Source organism: Cervus canadensis, chromosome 19, assembly GCF_019320065.1.
Source record: "Cervus canadensis isolate Bull #8, Minnesota chromosome 19, ASM1932006v1, whole genome shotgun sequence".
NCBI lineage: Eukaryota > Metazoa > Chordata > Mammalia > Artiodactyla > Cervidae > Cervus > Cervus canadensis.
Window position 1 is genome coordinate 9,377,006 of NC_057404.1, and position 22,972 is coordinate 9,399,977.

Here is a 22,972-nt window from a genome sequence, read left to right on the forward strand (position 1 = left end):
CTTGAGAAGGTAAATCTCATGGTCTCTTGTGGCCATGGCCATCATGTGCCCACATCTGGGTCTGCTGGCAGAGGTAGGGGCAGAGGGGGAACTGCTGTGAGGCCAACTCTTTCCAGAGTCCTCAGCAGAGAGCAGATGCAAGCTGTTCTCTTTTATCTCACCCACCTCCCCTTTTCTGAATCCTAACTCCGAGAAAGGGGATGGGCGAGCAAGTCTACTGAACTCTGCCCCTCTGTCTCCTTCATCATTTTCCTAGAGACCACATCAGGTGGGTCCTAGCTCTGCCTCACTGACAAGCTGGGCCTTCTTCTCTACACAGCAGATCTGCAGGGTCAGAATCCTCAGTGCTGACTGATATGCTAGAGAAGTATTTTAAGGAATTTAGCGCTATCTTCTCACATGCTAATAGTGTGACTTCCAAGGTTTTTGTCTGGCTGCATAAACCTTTCTTGTGTACAAGACATATTTCTTGAATATTCTTCCCATTCACATTCCTTCTGCACCACAACCATGTACCACCCCTCAGACAGATGTCTTGATCAAAGGCCTTTTACCATATTAAAAAAAGGCAAAAGAAAAATGCATGTGAATAATTTCATTAAGCTAGGTTCTTAATCAGGAGAAAGACTTAAAAGATGGAAGAAAAAAAAAAGAACATTGGTTAAGTGCTTTCCACATGCCAGGCATGCTGTGTCTTTTCACTGAATTCTCATAACAATCCTGGAAGATAAATACTTTCCAGAGGGGTCAGCTGTGTGTCAAAGTGATCAAACAATTTTCCCAGAGTCACAGGATAGATAATTTGCAGACTCAGAATTTGAATCCTAGTCTTTCTAACAGAAAAACATATGCTGTCTCCAGTGCATCCCATAAATTATGTAAAGTGTTATATCCTACTGAATATAAAGCTGCTCTAATATTGTACATTCCACTAGAAAAGAAATGCACTGTCAATAACACCATGATACACTATTTGTAAGACAAATACTAATTTCTGAGATGAAAAAACATGCATCTTAGAATGAATGAAATCTGGTAAATGCAGTTCAAAGAAGATTATTTGAGTAGCTGCTATGCTGTGTACAGTCTGGACCAGAACACAAGAACACCCAGGGAAAGGAAAGATCAAGAAAATGTTACCATAGACATTAAGCTATTAAGATATGGAAGCCTGAGTGAAGACAGCCTTGTGAAATCAAAAGACAAGACAAACTTCTAGGAAACACTATGTCCAGTGAATCAAGGGGTACAGCTATTTGGATCTAGGTTGTAAAGGGTGTAGAATGAACTATGAGCCAAGATTTTAAAGTCTAGAAGACTGAGGAATGGTAACAACTGGGAAAAGGGAGAAAGATGAGTTCCATTTTTGATACTTTATTTTTTTTTCTGTACATTCCTTTTTTTTTTCATTTATTTTTATTAGTTGGAGGCTAATTACTTTACAATATTGTAGTGGGTTTTGTCATACATTGACATGAATCTTTTTTTTTTTTTTTTTGACATGAATCTTTAACATCAAAAAACAATTCATTTCTGTTAAGTTGCTCAGCTGTATCTGAATCTGTGACCCCATGGACTGCAGCACACTCCAGGCTTCCCTATCCATCACCAACTCCCAGAGCTTGCTCAAACTCATGTCCATCGAGTCAGTGATGCCATCCAACCATCTCATCCTCTGTCGTCCCCTTCTCCTCTTGCCTTCAATCTTTCCCAGCATCAGGGTCTTTTCTGACTCTAAGCAAAGAGTCAGTTCTTTGCTTCAGGTGGCCTAAGTACTGGAGCTTCAACTTTGGCATCAGACCTTCTAATGCCTATTCGGGACTGATTTCCTTTAGGATTGACTGGTTTGATCTCCTTGCAGTTCAAGGGACTCTCAAGAGTCTTCTCCAACACCATAGTCAGTCCAAAAGCATCAATTCTTCAGTGCTCAGCTTTCTTTATGGTCCAACTCTCACATTCATACATGACTACTGGAAAAACCATAGCTTTGACTAGATGGACCTTTGTTGGCAAAGTAATGTCTCTGCTTTTTAATATGCTTCCTGGGTTGGTCATAGCTTTTCTTCCAAGGAGCAAGTGTTTTTTAATTTCATGGCTGCAGTCACCATCTGCAGTGATTTTGGAGCCCCAAAAAATAAAGTCAGCCACTGTTTCCCCAATCTATTTGTCATGAAGTGATGGCACAGGATGCCATGATCTTGGTTTTTTGACTGTTGAGCTTTAAGCCAGCTTTTTCCACTCTCCTCTTTCCCTTTCATCAAGAGACTCTTGAGTTCCTCTTCACTTTCTGCCATAAGGATGGTGTCATCTGCATATCTGAGGTTATTGATATTTCTCCTGGCAATCTTGATTCCAGCTTGTGCTTCATCCAGCCTGGCCTTTCTCATGATGTACTCTGCATATAAGTTAAGTAATCAGGGTGACAATATACAGCCTTGACATACTCCTTTCCCAATTTGGAACCAGTCTGTCTGTCTGTTGTTCCATGTCTGATTCTAACTGTTGCTTCTTGACCTGCATACATATTTCTCAGGAGGTAGGTAAGGTGGTCTCGTATTCCCATCTCTTTAAGAATTTTCCACAGTTTGTTGTGATCCACACAGTCAAAGGCTTTAGCATAGTCAATGAAGAGGAAGCATACGTAATTACCTTCATGTAACTCTAGAGAGGAGCGGGTAGAGATGCTGACATGGGGCTCACTCACACAAGCACCAGCTTAAGAAGATGACATCTAACTGGGGGTCTAGAGATGAAAAAAGGCAGATAGGTCTGGACCTGTGCTGCCAAAGGAAATATGAAGAGATGGAACCTCAAGCAAAGAAGAGAAAATTCTAGACCAAAGGGGCCTCAGGAAGCACCTTCACCAAGGATGAGCATTGGTCCCTCTGGTGTCTTCAACCAGTACCACAATGTCGACATGGGGCAGAGAGCAGGTTCGGCAAGGTCTTCCTGCTGACTGGAGCTTCAGAGTTCACTCACACTTCCCTACACACTCTGAACTCAACACTTGCCTGCCGGAGAGAAGGAAAAGGACTGGGCCAGCACAGGAGTTCCTGCTCTGAGACCAAGTTGTTATAGATAATTGCAAGAGTTTTCGGGAAATTTTTTAAAAAATCTATATTAAGCAACACTGATAAAGGTAACAAATGGCACTTATCAACACAAGGACTGTTTATCTAACACTGAGAAATAAGCATTTCCATCACCTTCCTCTTTTAATTTCAAGTAAAGTTTAAGTCTTAAGCTAGCAGGCAAATGAACTGCTTGACTATAAGTTTTAGTCTGTTGCCTCATTTAGTTACTTAGTCCCATTCCACAGCATATTTGAAAGCTGCATTAACTATTTCAGGTTATGCACCTGTAGAAAGTTGCTCACCCTCCGGTTCTATAAGAATTAAGTCCTTAGCCACTGGAGTCACTGACCTTCAACACACCCTGAAAGGAGACCGGAGCCCTCGGAATTTTGAGTAACCTGGCGGGACAGGTCTTCATATAAATTTTATGAACTTGGATTTTTGCATCTTTCCATACTTAGAAAAGCACTAAAGTCATTAGTTAAGATACCTGTTCCTGGTGACCAGGAGCACCCTTCTGCTGAGATGCATGGTTTACTGCATGCTCATTAGTTTGCCAAAATCACATACGTACCCATCTCCCCCTTACCTCTTGGAACAGTTTCTCAGAGCTCTCTGAGAGGCTGTCTCCTGGGCTACAGTCCACAGTAAGACACCAAAATACATGATTCATAGCTTTTCCACTGTGTGTGTGTGTTTTGTTGTTGTTGACATACTCTACTAATGCAGTGTCCCAAAGTGATCAAATATAAGCTCCTAATGTGACTAGTGAAAAATTATTTTCTGAATCATCATCTGGATTTTTTTTAACATGTTCAAATGAATTCCCATCCCCACTGCAGCTCCTCTAATGAAGTCTCTCCATCACCTGCAGCAGGACACATCTCTGGGCAGTAAGGCTCTCCTCCCTGTTAGAATGGCCTCACCCTGACCACTCCTTCTAGAACTTCACAGACCCACGTGGAAGCCACTGACCACATATGGCTGCTGAGCACCTGAAATGTGGCCAGTCTGAATCAGGATGTGTTATGAGTATAAAACATACGCTGGACTTTGAAGGCTTAGTGTGAAAAAAGGATATAGGGTAACTCAGAATTTTTATGTTGCTTATATGTTGAAATGATGCTTTGGATATAAAATGACTTAAATAAAATACATTCTTAAAATTTTTGTTTCCTTTTACTTTTTAAAATGTAGTTGGAAAATTTAATTGCACTTGTGACTTGCACCTGTGACCCCCATTATATTTCTTTTGCATAGCCCTGGTCAAGACTCTCAGCTTCTGGGTCTTATTCATTTAATCAATAATTTCACTGTAATTGACATTTATTATGTATATATGGACTAGGGTCTCTAAAAACGACTGGTGATAAAAAAAAAAGACTGGTGATAAAAAGATATACATAATATGACTTCTGACCTCAAGGAGCTTATAGTTAGTGGGAAAAAAACATTTTAAAAGCAATTAAAACAATATGACACATGCTATTAAAGTAGAAAATTTTCTAGTCATTGGCATGGGGACAATTTAAGGGCACACCACACAGAGGGCACAGTGGGTCTGGAGACTCAGGGGAATAAAAAGAATCTATTTGGGAAACTGAACATAGATTGTGGTTACTGAGTCACTAAGTCGTGTCTGACGCTTTCCCATCCTGTGGACTGTAGCGTGCCAGACTACTCTGTCCATGGGATTTCCCAGGTAAGAATACTGGAGTGCGTTGCCATTTCCTTCTCCAAGGGATCTTCGCGACCCAGGGATCAAGCCCATGTCTCCTGCATTGCAGGCAGATTCTTTAACACTGAGCCACCAGAGAAGCCCACAAATGTAGATTACAAAGGCTAAAACAGGCTGCCTGTGGAGGAGGGGACAGACAGGACTCGGCAGTGGACGGGGGTGGGGAATGGGGGAAATGGAGAAGAGAACTGCACATTCCAGGCCGAGAAGGACAAAATGTGTCTTGTGGATGAAAGAGTCAATTTGTACTTCAGAGATACCGCAGCAGGAACACGATGGAGGAGGTCCGGGGACGGAGGGGCTGATGTTGGGAAGGAGGAGGAGGAGATGAAGGTAAACAGGCCAGCAAGATGATCTACTGCACAGTCAAGATGACAGTAATATAGTCTAGGACAGACGGCACAGACTGGAGGAATATTTAGGAGGAAAATGTGCAGGTATTTGGGATTTAGTGGATGCTAAAGTGAAGAAAAGGAAATAGGGTTACTAAGAGAAGTGAGGTGGAAGTTGTTCAGTCATTTCCGACTCTTTGTGACCCCATGGACTATACAGTCCATGGAATTCTCTAGGCCAGAATACTGGAGTGGGTAGCCTCTACCTTCTCCAGGGGATCTTCCCAACCCAGGGATCGAACCCAGCTTTCCCGCACTGCGGGCGAATTCTTAACCAGCTAAGCCATGAGGGAAGTCCAAGAATACCAGAGTGGGTAGCCTATCCCTTCTCCAGGGAATCTTCCTGACCCAGGAATTGAACTGGGGTCTCCTGCATTGCAGGCGGACTCTTTACCAACTGAGCTATCAGGAAAGCCCTGGTGACTAAGACGATGTGAGATAAATACTAGGTGCCTGCTCAAAATGTTTGCTATCAGAAGGAATTCTTAAGAAATGACACTAAGTTGAGTGGCTGGACTGAAATGAAATTGTTTTCAAAATACACCAGCAGCTAAGTGCCCGGATCAATCAGGTATCCTGTTAGAGGTTCCTGCCCTCATCAAATTTACTACTGCTCAGGGTACCTGCAGTGCTGGGATGGGGGAAGACTGCTGAGAATTCAGGGAATAGAAGGGGGATATTTGGGAATCTGAAAAAAACTTCTTAGAAAGCAAGGCCTGGAGTTAGATGCTGAAGGGCAGGAAGCACAGGAGAAGGAGTATTTGTAATAAGAAAGGAAAACTGAAACAGATGCAGCAAATGAGCTTTTAAAGTCAGGAATGAGTAAGCGGCAAGATGTGCTCCAAGGACAAGTCGAGGATGGCCTGTTTATTTTGGGAAGAATGGTGGATGAAGGTGGGAAGACAGCTGGGATCATACTACAGAGGGAGCCTGTAAGCAGCAGGGAGCCATTATAAGGTTTTAAGTAAAGAAACTGACAACCTTACATTTAAGTAAGGTTACTCTGGTGATGTATGGGAAAACTCAAGTAGGATGATGGTGTAAGGCAGTTCTGACACTTTTACCAAATCCAGGAAATGTTGAACCCTCTTCCAAGCCCTGGGGACTTAAAAATAAGTGAGGACTAGTCTCTTCCTCTAGGACTTGCAACCTACTGTGGGTAAGCAGAGAACAAGATCAGTTAGGATCATCTTTGCTCATTTGATTTTTTGAAGCAATGAGTGTTAGATCAGGGGCTCAGCAGTGAGAATGGACAGAAAGCATCTGAAAGCAAGATGGATGGCCTGTGGACAGATAATTAAAGCCCCTTATATACTGGGTCCTGTACCACTTGCTTTTACCCCAGTCTGCCTTTATTTTTCCCTATTTATTTTCCTGTTCTTCCTTTCTTTCTATCCTCTTTTCCATAGCCAAGGGCACTTACTGAACACTGGCCAATCAAATAACCTCTTACTTACACACCCTGTCTTCCCCTGAGCCAAGTATGCTTTCTACTCTGAGTAGGCTTGACATTCTTTTCATTCAATGGTCCCATCTCTGAGCAGTCAACTAGGTAAATATCACACATGGAATTAGCAGAAGTTCACATAATCAGACAGGCTGGTGCATTTTCATTAAAACTCTTATTTTAGGGACTTCCCTGGTGGCCCAGTGATTAAGAATTTGCCTTGCAATGCAGGGGACATGGGTTTGATCCATGGTCGGGGGACTAGGAACTCACATGCCAAGGGGCAACGAGGCCTGTGGACCGCCAACTACTGAACCTACACTCTAGAGCCCAGAAGATGAAACTACTAAAGCCCATGCGCCCCAGAGCCTGTGCTCTGCAACAAGGAAGCCACTGCAAAGAGAAGCCCACGTACTGCAACTAGAGAAAACCCACCTGCAGCAACCAAGACCCAGGGCAGCCAAAAAAAATCTTAGTTTAAATTAAAAAGTAAAGTAAATACTAGACAACAGTTTGCCAAACAGGCACAGAGATGAAAGTATATGACCCTGTTAAAGTGTAACTCCATAGTCTATCAACTTAGTTCAATAAAGATTTAACCCTAAATGGCTTACTATGTGTCTGCTACTTGATTACTGGGATAAGTTGAATAAGACACAATTCCAGTCCTGAGAACTTTGAGACTTTATAGACAGGTGATGAAAAATTCATCTAACCAGAAATGTCCTTACTGCTCATTCTAGTCTGTACCATGATGATTTCTTACTTGCACCATCTTCCTTCTTCTGCCATCACTTCCCACCCCTTACCAGCTCCCTCACAGTTTGAGTGAACCTGTTAAACATAAATCATATCATGTCTTCCCCCTCTTACTGAGGAAAACTATAAGTCCTTAATCTCAGTCCGTAAATTTCCGTATGATCTGCCTTTGATGTCATCTCCTACGATCATTTCCCTTACTCTACTCTGCTCTACTTCCATTTGGCTTCTTTAACAAGACCAGAATGTTCTGAACACATTCTCATCCAAAACCCCTTTTCTGGTTGCCTATGCCTGGGATTTTCCTTCCAAAACATCTGCATGATTTTCTCTATCACGTTCTGGAGATATCTGCTCAAAGGCTATCTTATGACTGAGTCCTTCTCTGACCACCCAGTATTCCCTACCATGCTTTACTTTTTAAAAAAGCATTTATTCAATAAAATGCATCTATTACCACTGGAATTTACCATTTATTGTCTACCTCTCTCAAAAATATTCGAAGCTCCACAGAAAGAGGGTCTGATGATTTCTTCCTGTATTCCCAGCACTTGGAATGTTGTCTGGCATGTTGTTGATGGTCAACAAACACTTTTTAAATGAACCAGATGAATGACTGGGGGTTATGCACAGGGTTTTAGGGGATCAGGGTATGTGGCATAAGCAGAGAGGAAGAGGGCTATCAGAGAATGATTCTTTAAGCAGATAATGGTTGGGCTGAGACTTCACTCCTTCAACACATTGTTCTGGAGTGTTACTATGTGCCAGGCATTATTCTAGGATCAGGAAATGTAGCTGTCATGAAGACAAACAAGTCTCTGTACTTGTGGAACAATCTTGAGAGAAAGATTGTTGCTTTCTTCTTGAAGCAAGAAAGCCAATACATGAGTGAACAAGGAAAATATCCAACACTGAACATGCTATGCAAAGAACTAAAACAGGACGATATAAAAGAGAGCACACCCAGGGGCTTATTTTAGATTGAGTCATTACAGAAGCATCTCTAGGAAATGACATTTCAGCAGAGACCTGAAGAACAGTAGGAAAGCACCCATGTGAAGATGAAGCAGTAAGCATTCCTACAGAGAGAAGAGCCAGTGCAAAATCCTTAAATGGGAACAGGCTTGAAGTGTTCAAGAAACCAAATGGAAAGACACACAGTTGCAGAGAAGTGGGCAAGAACAAGAGGGGCATGACTTACGGTGAGGCAGGAAGACTCTCCACGAGTAGGACTTAGGTGGTGAGGCAGGGGAGGTGCCAGAAGAAAAGCACTGTAGGCAGTGAGAACAGCAGAGGCAAGAAGGCGTGAAATAGATTGGTGTGTCTGAGTAATTCTAGGAAATACATTTCTCCTGGGTCCAACGCACAGAGATGGAATTCAGATCATGGTACAGGTAAACTATTTTTTTTTTTTTTTTTCATGAAGCTTCTGGCACATTCCCCTGCAGTTGGAAAAGAGAACCATTTCTTTATGGTTCCAAGAACCATACACAGTGAACCCAACACAGCCTCAGGAAGATCTATAGTCAACCTATAAGGAAAGACTATGCTAAGAGGTATATTCTTAGATTCAGATATTATGTATTTAAGCTTGGAAGGTAAAAAGCAAATACAACCTCAGATTTGTAAGCTGTCACAACCCATTTTAGATAGTGAAGGACGAAAAAGTGGAAGTGAAAGTCGTTCAGTCTTGTTCGCCTCTTTGTGACCCCATGGACTGTATAGGCCATGGAATTCTCCAGACCAGAATGCTGGAGTGGGTAGCCTTTCCCTGCTCCAGGGGATCTTTCCAACCCAGGGATCGAACCCAGGTCTCTCTCATTGCAGGTGGATTCTTTACCAGCTGAGCCACAAGGGAAGCCTAAGAATGCTGGAGTGGGTAGCCTATCCTTTCTCCAGGGGATCTTCCTGACCCAGGAATTGAACCGGGGTCTCCTGCATTGCAGGCAGATTCTTTACCAACTGAGCTATGAGGGAAGCCTGTGAAGGACAAGGGGGTGTGTTAAATCACTCGCAGTCAAGAGCTGGGAGTCAATTCCATGTCACACTTTACCCAATGCTGTTTCCCCTGCTGTGAGCCTCTCATCAATGGATTCAATATACTTGCCTGGAATGATCCTTGCCATTAATTTCTTCTAGGGACCTTGCCTTCTACATTTTTCCTTTGGCTTTATTTGTCTTCTCCTGTACCTGCTTATAATTTAGAAAATTTGTATGTTTTCCCCTTCAGCTAATTCTGATCAATTTCATGTTTTATGGCAGCTGTTCTTCAGCTCAACCTTCTACTAACAAAAGTGATGAAAACCCAAATAAACTCAAAGATGGGATTAATATACTTAGACATTTTCTTTACGCTAACTGAAACCCCAAGGAATATCTTAGTCTTTGGAAACTTTAACATATCATCTTTTTTTTTTTTTTTTAACGGTCGAGACACTGTTATTGGTAGAACTGAGTCCCCAAGGAATATCTTAGTCTTTGGAAACTTTATCATCTTTTTTTTTTTTTTTTAAACAGTCGAGATCCTGTTATCGGTAGAACCAGAGTCCTTGTATAAAGTAGTGCTGATTGTACAACAAGGAATCTAGGTTCATGGTTTTTCGAGTAAACTGACTTACGAGTAACTCTTCAATATTTGTGTTATATTAGCTTGTTGCTGATGGACACTAAGCATTAAGATTAAAGCCATTTTGAAACTATTATTTTATACATCATATTAGAAGGCATTATGAGGTATACCAAGATGAAATATTTACAGTTGACTCTTGAATAACACAGGTTTTAACTTCATGGGTCCACGTATGTGTGGCTTTTTTTTAACCAGTAAGTTCTAAAGTATGAAATGATCCACGGTTGACAGAATCTGCAGATATGGAGAGATGGTAGATACAGAGGGACTGTGCATGCAGAGGGCTGGCTGTAAAGTTACACGTGGATTTTCAACTCTGCAGAGGGTCAGAACCTCCAACCCCTGCACTGCTCAAGGGTCAACTGTATTCAGGAAGAAACAAATGAAGGGTGAAATTTTCTTCCATTAACAATAGCACATTTTGTACTCTTATACTACAAACCTCTAGTCCCTACCCCTTACTTAACAATGTAAGCATGTAGTTCAGACAGCAGCTAAGATGTTCACTGTGAATGAGGTTAACAAATTCTCACTACATAATGTTATCTGTTGCAGGAGACATTTACTTCAAAAAATTTTGGATGTCCAGGATAGGACCAATGTCTCCTAGTACTTCTCTATTAGATGGCCAAATTGATGGTGTCTACAATGCCATGTTTACGAATTTCAGCAATGATGTGCACAGTTACAGCCTCTTGAAATGCTGACGATATTTTTTCTTGGTAAATGGTAAATGCTTGGGAAAAAGGACATTTGACAATGTGAATAAAAACTAAAAGGTGAAAAGGAAGACAAGGACTAGTCAAGATGCTAAAAAGAAGTGAGAGAACTGATCCCAATTTGTACTTTTTTTTTTCTTTTCTTTTTTTTTTGGCTGTGCCGCACAGCTTGCAGGATCTTAGTTCCCTGACCAGGGACTGAACTCATACCCTCGGCAGTGAAAGCGTGATGCTCTAACCGCTGGGCTGCCAGCAAAGTCCCAGTTCCAATTTTTAGATGCACAACATTTCTAGAGATGCCAGTGTGAAGGCAGGTGCTCTGCAACCTTTGCCTTTTTATGTTAGTGGAGGTCAGCAACAAAGCAAATAAACGTGGTTCAAAGAAAAAGATGAGGCAATAACGAGTAGGGTCTAAGAAGCAGAGAGTAAAAGTGCAAAACCTCAAAAATGATGAAGTATTTTACTTCTATTTTCCAGTGTTTCTTTTCATCCATGCTTGAAGAAATGACATTTTCCAGAGCCTAAAACTTGTCTTTTATAACACCTAAGTTGTGACAAGAAACAAACATTAGTTGTTCAGCTGATAAAGTTAAGTGTGAAATTAACATCAGAGTTACCTGAAACTCTAATCCATAGTTCTCTCTGCAGAATTCTCTCAGTTTAGGATACACGTTTTCCTTTAGAGCCTGTCTCTCTGCTCCCGTGTCTGTGGAAGAAAAAGGAAACACAGAGAAAGTGAGTTATGTCCACGTATGGAAAAGAAAGCAGAAAAAAAGAAAGCTTACAAATAAACACAAATATAATCAAGCTGGGGCGCTACCCTGTGAAATGATGGGATATTTATCCACTGGAGGGGACTTGTTCTTCACAGAGCAGGGGGAGCCGAGACCCCTCTGACAGGCGTACAGGACGGATGGGAGCCCCCTGGTAAGTTCTGCAGGTGCTGGCAGAGCTGAGAATTCACAGCTGATTCTCTAGACCTGTGGAGACCCTCACATGGATCTCTTAATAGCCACACCACACTTTCAAAGAGGTAAAAGGAAAAATCATAGGGCTACCGGGTGAGTATAAATGTTTCAACACACACACACATATTAGTTACTGATTTCCCAAAACATCTAGCCTCTGTCATTTCCTAAAGTATTTAGAAACAATAGCATCTGTGCAATCAGCACAATAATGAGGAGGGACAAACTGTAGGAGTCAACATCTAAAAACTAACAGATTCCACACGTGGTGTTTGAAAACTAGCCAGTGGTTCAGTAGTGAGGTCTTTCACTCTGGACTTAGGGGCCTGTTATATCAGAGAGGGGACCGCTTTACATGTGCCACCGTGTGTAAAAGCTTCAAAATAAAGTATTTAAAAATTATCTATGTCATTAAAAATACAAGAAGAAACAGAGAACCTGAAACCAGAAAAACCACAAGATATGTATGTATTTAATGTTGAATGTTCTGCACAGAAACGGATTCTAGATTCCATCTGTGCTGGACGATGCTCCATATCAGTGATGATGCTGTAAGATGCTTACAGCAAAGACAGACTTGCCCTCTCCAAGTAACTTCAGACGGAGATGAGAATCAGAGCTTTTCAAAATTAGGTTAATGTGTGATCTCATGAAAAGGACCATTTGCTAAATGTACCTCAATCCCAGTCATAACCATGAAACATCTGCATGCCACGTTTATAACTGAGAAACCAATTTAAAAGACTGTCCTTGTTGTTCTCCGCCACATCTGTGCATACAAACTCAACCATATGCCACATTGACCTACTCTACTTTCCCACTGTTCTCAAGCCTGTTTTGAGAGGCAACCAACCAGTCTTGAGAGTCTGAGATGCAGCAGCAGCTCAACAGAGCGACAGGAACCAGTGTTTACAAGGGAACAAAAGATTCTATACAAGGTCTTTGAGATTACCCTGTGATCCAAACAAGCAGGGCCTTCTCCCATCACGGATCCAACATGGACCTAAGTCCACAGGATGAGCGGGAGGACCACGCTTGAGGAGGGCACACCTGACCAGTGACCAGGCGACTAGGCTTTCACATGATTGATATAATCTTGGCATCACATGCCCATCCTCCTTCACCCTGTTTTAAGGGTTGAAAACACTAACTCTGCAGTAAAACTGGTAATATTCAATCTCTCTAAAAGGCTACAGATGTTCAAAAGCCAGATAACAAAAAGTCACTTTAAAAATGAAGTATTACCAGATGTGGAATCTGGGAACATATTAAATAAAGATTACTGGTAAGATATTCCAAAAAAAATTTGTGTCCTAATAATACATGAAAAAATTATGAAATGAGTAGCAGAAATCTGCTTCTTCAAAATGTTATTACTGTAAATTTTATTCCTGGGTACTGAGACCTAAATGTGTCTTAGTAAGAAGGCTAAGGCAGAAACCCAGTATCTAATTACTAACATTCAGTGAGTGCTTACTGTAGACTAGTATTTCTATGTGCATTTTCTTAGTCACTTCTGTCAACAACCCATGAAACAGGTAAGATTACTAGTCCATTTTTATATAAGAGGAAACAAATATAAACCAGTTAAGAGACATGCTTGAAGTCATATGACCACTAAGTTGGAGAACTTGGATTTGAATCTAGAGAGCTAACTGTCATACTTTGCTCTAGCCATGGAAAATATGTAGCTGTGCAAAGAATATTTGAAAGTGACAAGTGCAATAACTTCCCTGAATGATTAAGGGATGTCAAAGTCCTAATACTTAACGAAACAAAAAATCTGAGTTACCTATTTCTCTTCACCTCTGATGGAAGCCAAGCTCATCTCTCCGTTGAACCTTATCTTGCTGTTTCCATACTTGCCTCCATCCATCTATTCTCCACAAAGCAGCCAGCCCAATCTTGCAAGAACAAATCTGATCACATCACTCTCTCATTTCAAATCCTCCAGCATCTCTTCATGGAACCTGAGATGAAATCCCCACTCCTTACCTTGAATGTCCTCTCCCTCCCTCAGCTCATTTCTTACCACTTGTCTAGTTCACATCACTCCAGCAGCACTGGTGTTCATTTGGTTTCTGGATTACATTTTCACTCGTGACCTTTGCTCTAGCCATGACTTCCTCCTGGAATGCTCAATCCCATGATCATCTCATGGCATCTCCTGTCACTCAAGTGTCAGCTTTAATGCCACCTCCTCAGAGAGGTCTCCCCCGAGCCCTCCGGCTACAGAAGCCCTCTCTGTCACACCACCTTCAAATTCTCTGCACATCACACATCACTGTTGGTGACAGCTGTTCACCATCTGCCTCCCCCACCTGCCTCATGAGTTCAATGGGACTCAGAACCTTTTTCTGTCTCTTCTGCTGCTGCATCTCCAGTGACTAGAATCACTCAGTTGAGGAAGCAGTAAATGAAAAAAAATCCACAAAAGGACGAGCGATAAAACTGAGCTGACAGACAATGCTTCTCTGAAATTACCTCCAGAAACAGAAAGGCTTCATACATTACAATGTGTCACTGGTTGGATAAAGAATCAACACTGTGAAATTCTGGGAAGTAAATGATAGGGTTTAGAAAGTCGGCTTCACGAAGTAAGTGAATGAACTAAAATACTGATGTCTTTCCTGGTTTCTGTGTTTCTGGAAAAATACTAATATTTTATCAAATTATGTTGAATGTTTCTAAAAATGTGAGGGAAGCGTATGATAGACATTCTGGGTTATTACTTATAGTACAAAAGTGACTCAGATTTCCTATATTTGTATTAATACAGGATGAGTGGTTCTGGAAATGGAAAAGTAATTAAAATAGAATGGATTCATTATGTTGGGTGATAGATAAGCTGGCTTAATTATACAAAAAACCTGATTCATACTGACAGCTAATCCAGATGGTTAGCAGTTAAAAAAACACTAGAATGTCACGGACAGGAAAAATTAAGTCACAGAATGTTGCCCATATACAGGGACCTTTTAAAAAAGCATAGATAAAGACAAGGTATGTAATCAATTATTCTTCACCATCACTGTGTCCACTTGTATCTGCCCACCTTTGAAAAGATGCATAACACTTTAGTAGCACTATAGAGGTTTTTAAAGAGTTGCTTTCGAATAATTCCTCTCTGATTTCAGAATTAATGATGGTCTCTGTGCAGTATCTGAATTACCAGCAGGAGGAAGACGAGTTGAGGGAGAATTATCAGTCAATATCATTATCCTATTTCATTCAGGGTTTAGATTAATTCCAAGTTTTTATTAAAAATAAGAGTGCCAAAATGACCACGTTGGATTGGAACTTCTTACCGCCCCCACTCCCCCACACTTAAGGGCATGGACCTTAGGTGAGGTCATTTCCCTCCTGGCAGCTCAGAAAACTTATTTGGGATCTACCTGCAGCTGTCATTCCAGCCGGGTTTCCCAAGTTTCCCTACATCTCTTCCTGCCTGGATCCTCCCCCTTCTCCTGGCGCCTTAGCAAGTAATACACTGTATATCCTATCTGACTTCTGTCATGTGGGTTGATTTCCTGTTTGGTGGCTTCCCAGAGGCTGCCTCATCTTCATGTCCTCCAAGGCTTCTGTGCCCAGTCACCCTTACTGTTCCTCATTTCAAGGTCACTAAATCCTGTCAATTTCATCATAACCATCTCCTGAATCTGGCTATGCTTTTTTTCTAATCTCTGTGTTTGTACTCATCATCTCAACTCTAAGCGTCCAAAAGTCTCCAATCTCATTGATCTGTTACTTGTCTCTCCTCATTGCAGTCTTATGCTCCACAGAACTGCTGGAGATAAATGCCAAGACAAAACAAAAGTGAAAGCTAATTTGATCACTAAAAGCCTTGATTGGCATCTGTTGGCCTAGAGGATGAAGGCCAGAATGTTCAGCAGATGTAAATGTATCTCTGACCTAAGTTTCATCTTCCACCGCTCTTTACCATGCACCCTCCAGAGTATTTTTCAGATATTACCTGAACCTTGTCTCTACACATACTGCTCTCCATGCTCAGAATTCCCTATCTGCACATCCCATTGTTTGGCAGACTCAGACCCTCCTGAGTCCCAATCAAAAGCACCACAATTTGTGAACTCTTCCTGGTTAGAGACAAGCATGTCCTGGTCACCTCACAGAACTTTGCTCATCCCTATATAACACCATGCATTATGCTTTATTATAATATTTGTAATTTATTTTTAGTCTGTCTCCCCCATTAAACTTGTGAATTCATGAAAGGCAGAGACATCTTCATACATCTTTATATCACAGAAAATAGAGCAGACCCCAGCACATAGCTAGGACTCAATAAATGAAAGAGAAAATAGATGCTATTATAATTAAAACATTAATTAAACTCAAAGAATTATTTTATTTCCATAAAGTTAACATAAATGAAAATTCAACGTTATCTTAAATTACGAGTTGATTATGTTAATAGCATTAACAGCAATGTGTGAATCTGGAGTGATGTCACAAAATAATGACAAAGTATGGCATAACAAGGAATTTACTTAGCAAATACTCTTCCTAATTAGCAATAATAAAACTGGAAAAAATTATCAAAAGAAGCATTTTAATGTAAATTAACCAAAGACCAAGGGCATAAAACAAATTGGGAACTGATTATTAATCAAAAGCAACTGAACTTCGGATAAGAACAGTGGGAGTCTATGAGATTCTCGCCTGGGGTTTCTCCCATCGCTCCTTAACCACTCCCTCTCTTAGACCCCATGTCAGAGAGGGTCAAGCTGTGAACCTCAGCATCTTCATGGCCATAGAAGGCTCACCTGATTCGCAGCTGAGCACGGGAAAACTCCATGCCCATGAGCGCTGTTAGCAGCAGCAGTAATCTCAGAAGCAGACAAATGGGGAAGCCCAGTGGCTCTGCTAGCCTGTGGCTTCACTCAAATTTTACAAAGAAATGAATGAAATAAACAGCCGTAAGACTGGCTAAAGAAGCCTACCCACAGACATAAAAGATCAAAACCTATTCACATGCTTCAGCCTGACTTTGAGCCTCGTACATGGAGCATGGAAACATGAGAAGGCCTGGTGGAAAAGTAAAAGCTGGGACAGATTAAGACGCTCTGCAAAACTTGGCATGTTTTGCACTTAATGAAATGGAAATCCATGTCAAAAGTTAAGAAATGCAACTAAAGCAATGGCTAGAGAGAAATATACCTTTAAACACCTACAGCAGAAATGAAAGGTCTCAAACCAGTAACTTAGGATTCTACCTTAAGAAACTAGAAAAAGATGAAAGAAAGAAGACATACATATGGCCTACAGGCACAGAAAAAGATGCTCAACATCGCCGATTATTAGGGAAATGCAAAAAAGAACCACAATGAAATGTTACCTCACACCTGTCAGAATGGCTATTACCAGGAAGATAACAAAGTAACTGCTGGCAAGGATGTGAAGAAAGGGGAACCCTCCTGCACTGTTGGGGTGAATGTCAATTGGTGCAGCCACTAAGGAAAACCCTATGGAGATTCCTCAGAGAATTAAAAATAGAACTAGTATGTGATCCAGCAATTCCACGACTGGGTATTTATCCAAAAAAACACTATTTAGAAAAGATATATGCACTCCTATGTTCACTGACACATTATTTATAACATCTAAGATATGAATGCGACCTAATGTCCATTCATAGATGAATGGATAAAGAAGATGTGTATACATATATACAATGGAAAATTACTCAGCCATAAAAAAAGAATGAAATCTTGTCATTTGCAACAATATGGATCGATCTACAGGGTATTACGCTAAGTGAAACAAGTCAGATAAAGACAAATACTATGTGATTTCACTTATATATAGAATCTAAAAGACAAAACAAATGAACAAACACAACACGTCAGAAATAGTTAAAGATACCAGAAACAAACAGGTGATTGCCAGAGGAGATGGGATGGCGGGACAGGGGGGAGAAACAGGTGAGTGAGATTAAGAGGTACAAATTTCCAGCTACAAAATAAATGAGTCATGAGTATGAAGTATACAGTGTGAGGAACATAGTTAATAAGTAAATATCTCTGTGGTGACATACATCAACTAGACATTGTGGTGATCATTCTCAGATGTACAGAAAAAAAAAAAAACCACTATGGTATAATAAGAACTGACAGTGTTGTAGGTCAATTATATTTCAAAAACAAACACAAAGAAATTCACAGAAAGAGAGATCAGATTTGTGGTTAGTAGAGAAGGGATAGATGGAGGTGGTAGGTGAAGGTAGTCCAAAGTGCTACAGACTCCAAGACAGAGAAGTACTAGAGATGTAATGTACAACATGATAAAGATATTCAACACTGTTGCATGTTATATATAAAAATTGAGAGTAAATCCTAAGAGTTTTCAGCACATGCACAAAAAAATAGTTTTCAATCTCTATCTCTGTATCTATATGAGATGACGGATATTCACTAAACTTAACTATAGTAATTATTTCATGATATAAATAAAATCATTATGCTGTATGCCTTAAACTTATACTGTGCTGTACTGTCAATTTTATGTCAATAAAACTAGAAGAAGAAAAAAACAAACTTGAAAGAGAACAAATTTAATCCAAAACAAACTGAAACAGAGTCAAAATCAATGAAATAGAAAATAGGGGGAAAAAATCCCATATAACCAATAAAGTCAAAGGTTAGCTGTCTGAATGAGTAGTACAATTTACAAACTTCTAGTTAGGTTGATTAGAAGAAAAGGAGAAGACAAACTATGATAATTTGGAATGAAATATAGCATATAGATGCTCCAGAAATTTTAAAAAGTTCTAAGGACATAAAATTATGAACAATAACTTTATTTCTAATAAATCAGAAAACCTGCTTGAAATGACCAAATTCTACAAGCAGGAACTCTTGAAACTGACTCAAGGAAAAGAAAATATGAAGATATCTAAAACAAATTAAAAAATCTGAATTAGTTATTAAAAATCTTCCCAAAGAAAATCACCAGCCCAGAGAATTTAACTGATAAATTATAACAACATATAAAGAAATACTCCCTTACACTTTCAGAAAATAGAGTAGAAGGAACACTTCAACTTATTCTTTAAGTCTATATAATCCTAAACCCCAAACCAGACGTTTGCCAAAATCTAATACCCATTCAGGATAAAAACTCAGCCACGGAGAACAGAAAGGCATTTCTTGATCCTGATAAAGGCTACCTACACAGAACCTTCACAATTAGCACTATGCTTCACAGCTTAAGACTGAATATTTTCCAGTTATGATCAGGAACACATTACCACTTCTATTTAACATTTAACTGGAGGTTGTAATCAGTGTAGTGAAGAAAAAATGAAAAATTAAGGCACCTAGCATGCTGCAGTCCATGGGGTCACAAAAAGTCAGACACGACTGAGCAACTGAACTGAACTGAGATTGAAAAGAAAAGCTATTTTCAGATGACATGGTCTCGTATGTAGAAAATCCTGAGAAATTCAGAGAAAAATTATAATAACTAATAAATGATTTCAACAAGGTCACTGGATAGACTACAACAGTGCTTCTTTATATTCACAACAAACAATTCAGAAATGAAACAAAAACTGCATTTATAATAGCATTAAAATAATAAAACACTGAACAAAATTTAACAAAAACAATGCAAGACATACATCGTAAAGTGTAAGACCTTGCTGAGAGAAAGCTCTAAAAGGAGAGAGAGACATTTCATGTTTATGGATGGGAAGGCTCAATAGTACTAGAATGGCAAACCTCACGAATTCCAGGCTTGAGATTCTCCAAAGTGATCTACAGACCAGACCCAACACAGTCCCTATCAAAATCCCAGCATATTTTGCAATTATGCTGTCAGTGCCATTATTTAAATGAAGTTTTAAAGCACATCCTAGTCAATCTTGTTCATTATTCAACTTAAGTATATCAATTGGTATCAAACAGGGAAGACAGAGGGACTGAACGTGGTCCTAGAACCAAACTCCCCGTGTCTGAATCCCAGCTCCTTCACCTGCTAGCTGTGTGATCTCAGGCAGCTTGCTAAGTCTCATTTTTTTCATTTGTCATATGGAATGAAAATTACTAGTACCAAGCTTATGAGGTTGTTGTCAAGATTAGGATGGAATCTTTCAACAACACCTGGCATGTGGTAAATGCTCAATAATCGCTGCAATTATTCTAGCAAATAATTTGGGGAATCAAAGATTAAAGCATCTTTTATTACTTATGAGAATTTTCAGCACTAAAAGATTAATAGTAAAGTAGCTACAACAGTCATGATCTTGTCCCACATCATATTTCTTAAAAAAATGATTAAAATTTCAAGATATTTTTCAAAGCTCTAGGGGAAGCCATAGTTAAAATGTAATTTAAAAAATATCACCAGCTAACCCAAATACTCTTAAGAGTTCCCAGTAGGACTTCAATAACTGTACTATTGCTACACTTCAAATTAGGAAAAGAGGGTAAACTACAAAAGCTAACAATGCTGGGCTTGTTTCTGGTAATACTGAGGAAGAGAAACCTGCACAAATAGAGGACACTAAGACAACCCAAATATGGCATACAAATATGTAAAAATGTATCTTTTTGAAACACGTCACATACTTTGAATAAAACCAAGCAATGCCCAAGACACAGTGAAAGCAGTAATCTCAGGAAATAAGGATTCTTCAAGGCCAGCTTTTGGCTATTTTCCACTAAATCCTGGTGCCCTTGAGTGTTGATTTTTGTCTTCTGTGGGTCAGGGTACACTGGACACAAAACACAGAGCCCCAGAGTGATGAGTCTACCAGGAAATCCTTGGGAAAGGCCACGACCTCAGAGTCAAGATCGTCAGCGTGACAGTCGATCAGAAATAACTTCATCACCAAGAAAACGTGCCGCCATACCATCTGCACTTGGCAGAGAAAACAACCTCCTTGATTTCTGTAATCATGAGCTTGGCCTCTTGTAGATCAGCAGTGCAAATTAATCTTATTTAAGTCTGGCAAATATCAAGCCTATAATTTAAAATGGTTTTGTATTTTATTTATTAAAAATGTGTATGATGTTGAAACTTTGCATTTTATAAACTAGTATCTGGCTATTAGTATTCTACAGGAACCAGAGTTCTTGGTGACTACATACATATATATATATATATATATATATATATATATATATATATATGCTTGTGTTTGTGTGACTTTTTTGTATACTAAGGGCCATTTCAATGTTAGAATCATTTTTAGAGTTGTAATCGATGTGAATATCATGTTTTTCCAAATCTGTTCTGAGCCTAGACTGTTTGCTTTGTGAATATATATGTACATTTTGTATATTCTGTATAGTTACACTGTACTGAAATATTAGCTCGACTGATATAAGTGAAGTATGTATTGAGTATGTTTTCCCCTAGCCTGGCTGTTTAATCTTTTAAAAAAAGGTTTAAACTTTTCAAAAAACAAATATTTTAAACTGGCCTTTATTACATGGTCACAAATAAAGGTGCAGTTAGAAAGGATGGGGAGGAAAAAAATAGTTTTGAGTGTCTTTGAACAGAAGCATAAGACTAGGATTTGTTTGGTTCCCTTACCCTCTTCATTAAAATATCTTACTAATGCTAAAAAAAAAACCAACCAAAAACGAACAAAAAAAAACTGTCCTGCTTTGGTAGTGACCCCTGGTGCTCGAGAAGCATAATCTCTCACGAGGTCTTAATGAATTTCAGCAAATAAAAAGTTTCAAAGAGTATTAAGCCACATGCATGCACGCACACACACATACAAATCAATAAACACACAAGAAAAGAAGACATCATGAGTTAGAACCAGCTGAAACAAAAAAATAGCTAAAACAAGTCCACACAGAAGAATTACTGAATTATCTGGAATATAGGTGCTTAAAGAAATGAAAGTTAGCATTGACTAAAACAACAGGAACAAGAAGTACACACAAAAATCAATAAAGCAGTCTTTTAGAATAATACAGCAGTACCTCTAGAAATTAAAAAAAAAATTAAATTGAAACTCAGTGGAAGTGTTAAATAGCTGAAAAAGACTAAGTGAACAGAAAGATAGATGGGAACAAATTATTCAGAATATAGTAGAAAGAAATGAAAAAAATCTGGAAAGTTGGCAGATTCAGATAATACAGTAAAATCTAACATTCAACTTTCAAGCTCCAGAAGAATGGAGAAGAGAGCTTAGAAAGAGGCAGTACTTGAATAAATAATTATTTCCCCAAATTTGTTGAAAGATTTCAGTCCTCATCTTTAGCAAGGTCAACAAATTCCAGACATAATAAAGAATTACACACAAATATAGAAGTTATATTTCATGGTGAAAATGAAGAACACCAAAAAAGAGCATCTTAAAAACAGATAGAGAAAAAAAAAGGACAGATAACCCACATCATAATGACAATTATACTTTCAACTGACATGGCACCACCAACAGAAGCCAAAGATTGGAACAGTATCTTTACTAGGCTGAAAGAAACAGCAACTGTCAGCCTAGAATTAAATAGGCAGCAAAGTAATCTTTCAAACACAAAGGGCAAAAGAAAATATTTTTAGAAAAGCAAAAAGTGAGTTTCCTGCCTATCAATTATTTTATCTTTTCCCCCAGTTTTATTGTGATATAATTGACATACAGCAATTGACATACAGTTATGTATTGGCTTGGGCTTCACAGGTGGCTCAGCCACAAAGAATCCACCTGCCAATGTAGGCAATACAAGAGATGTGGGTTCGATCCCTGGGCTGGGAATATCCCCTGGAGGAGGAAATGGCAACCCACTGCAGTATTCTTGCCTGGATAATCCCATGGACAGAGGAGACAGGCGGGCTACAATCCATGGGTTGCAAAGAGCCAGACATGACTGAGCATACACACAATGCATAGGTTTAAGGTGTACAGAATAAGGACTTGACTTATTCACAATAAGTTTAATAAACACCCATTATCTCACATAGATACAAAAATAAATCACACACAAAAAGTTTGTGTGTGATGACAACTCTTTCGATTTACCCTTTCATATATAAAGTGTTAATTATATTTATCATGTTGTATATTACATCTCTAGTACTTACTTATCTTTGAAATTTGTACATATTGACCATCTTCATCTACTGCCCACCCACCCATGCCTCTGATAACCACAAATCTGGTCTCCTTTTCTATGAGTTTGTATGCTTGTTTTTGACATATAACGGACATACAAAACCAAGTTAGTTTCTGATACACAAAACTGTGATTTTTTTTTTCTATATCATTT

At 39.4% G+C, this 22,972-nt stretch overlaps 1 protein-coding gene across 2 annotated transcripts in view; it reads right to left on the reverse strand.

Annotated features, from left to right (window-relative positions):
- NWD2 (NACHT and WD repeat domain containing 2) overlaps positions 1-22,972 on the reverse strand; it is a 216,176-nt gene that overhangs the window by 114,463 nt on the left and 78,741 nt on the right. For both annotated transcript variants that reach the window (XM_043438725.1, XM_043438726.1), the window contains one exon: positions 11,376-11,464. In XM_043438725.1, the coding sequence (XP_043294660.1) occupies positions 11,376-11,464 (89 nt within the window). The remainder of the gene's footprint in view (positions 1-11,375; positions 11,465-22,972) is intronic.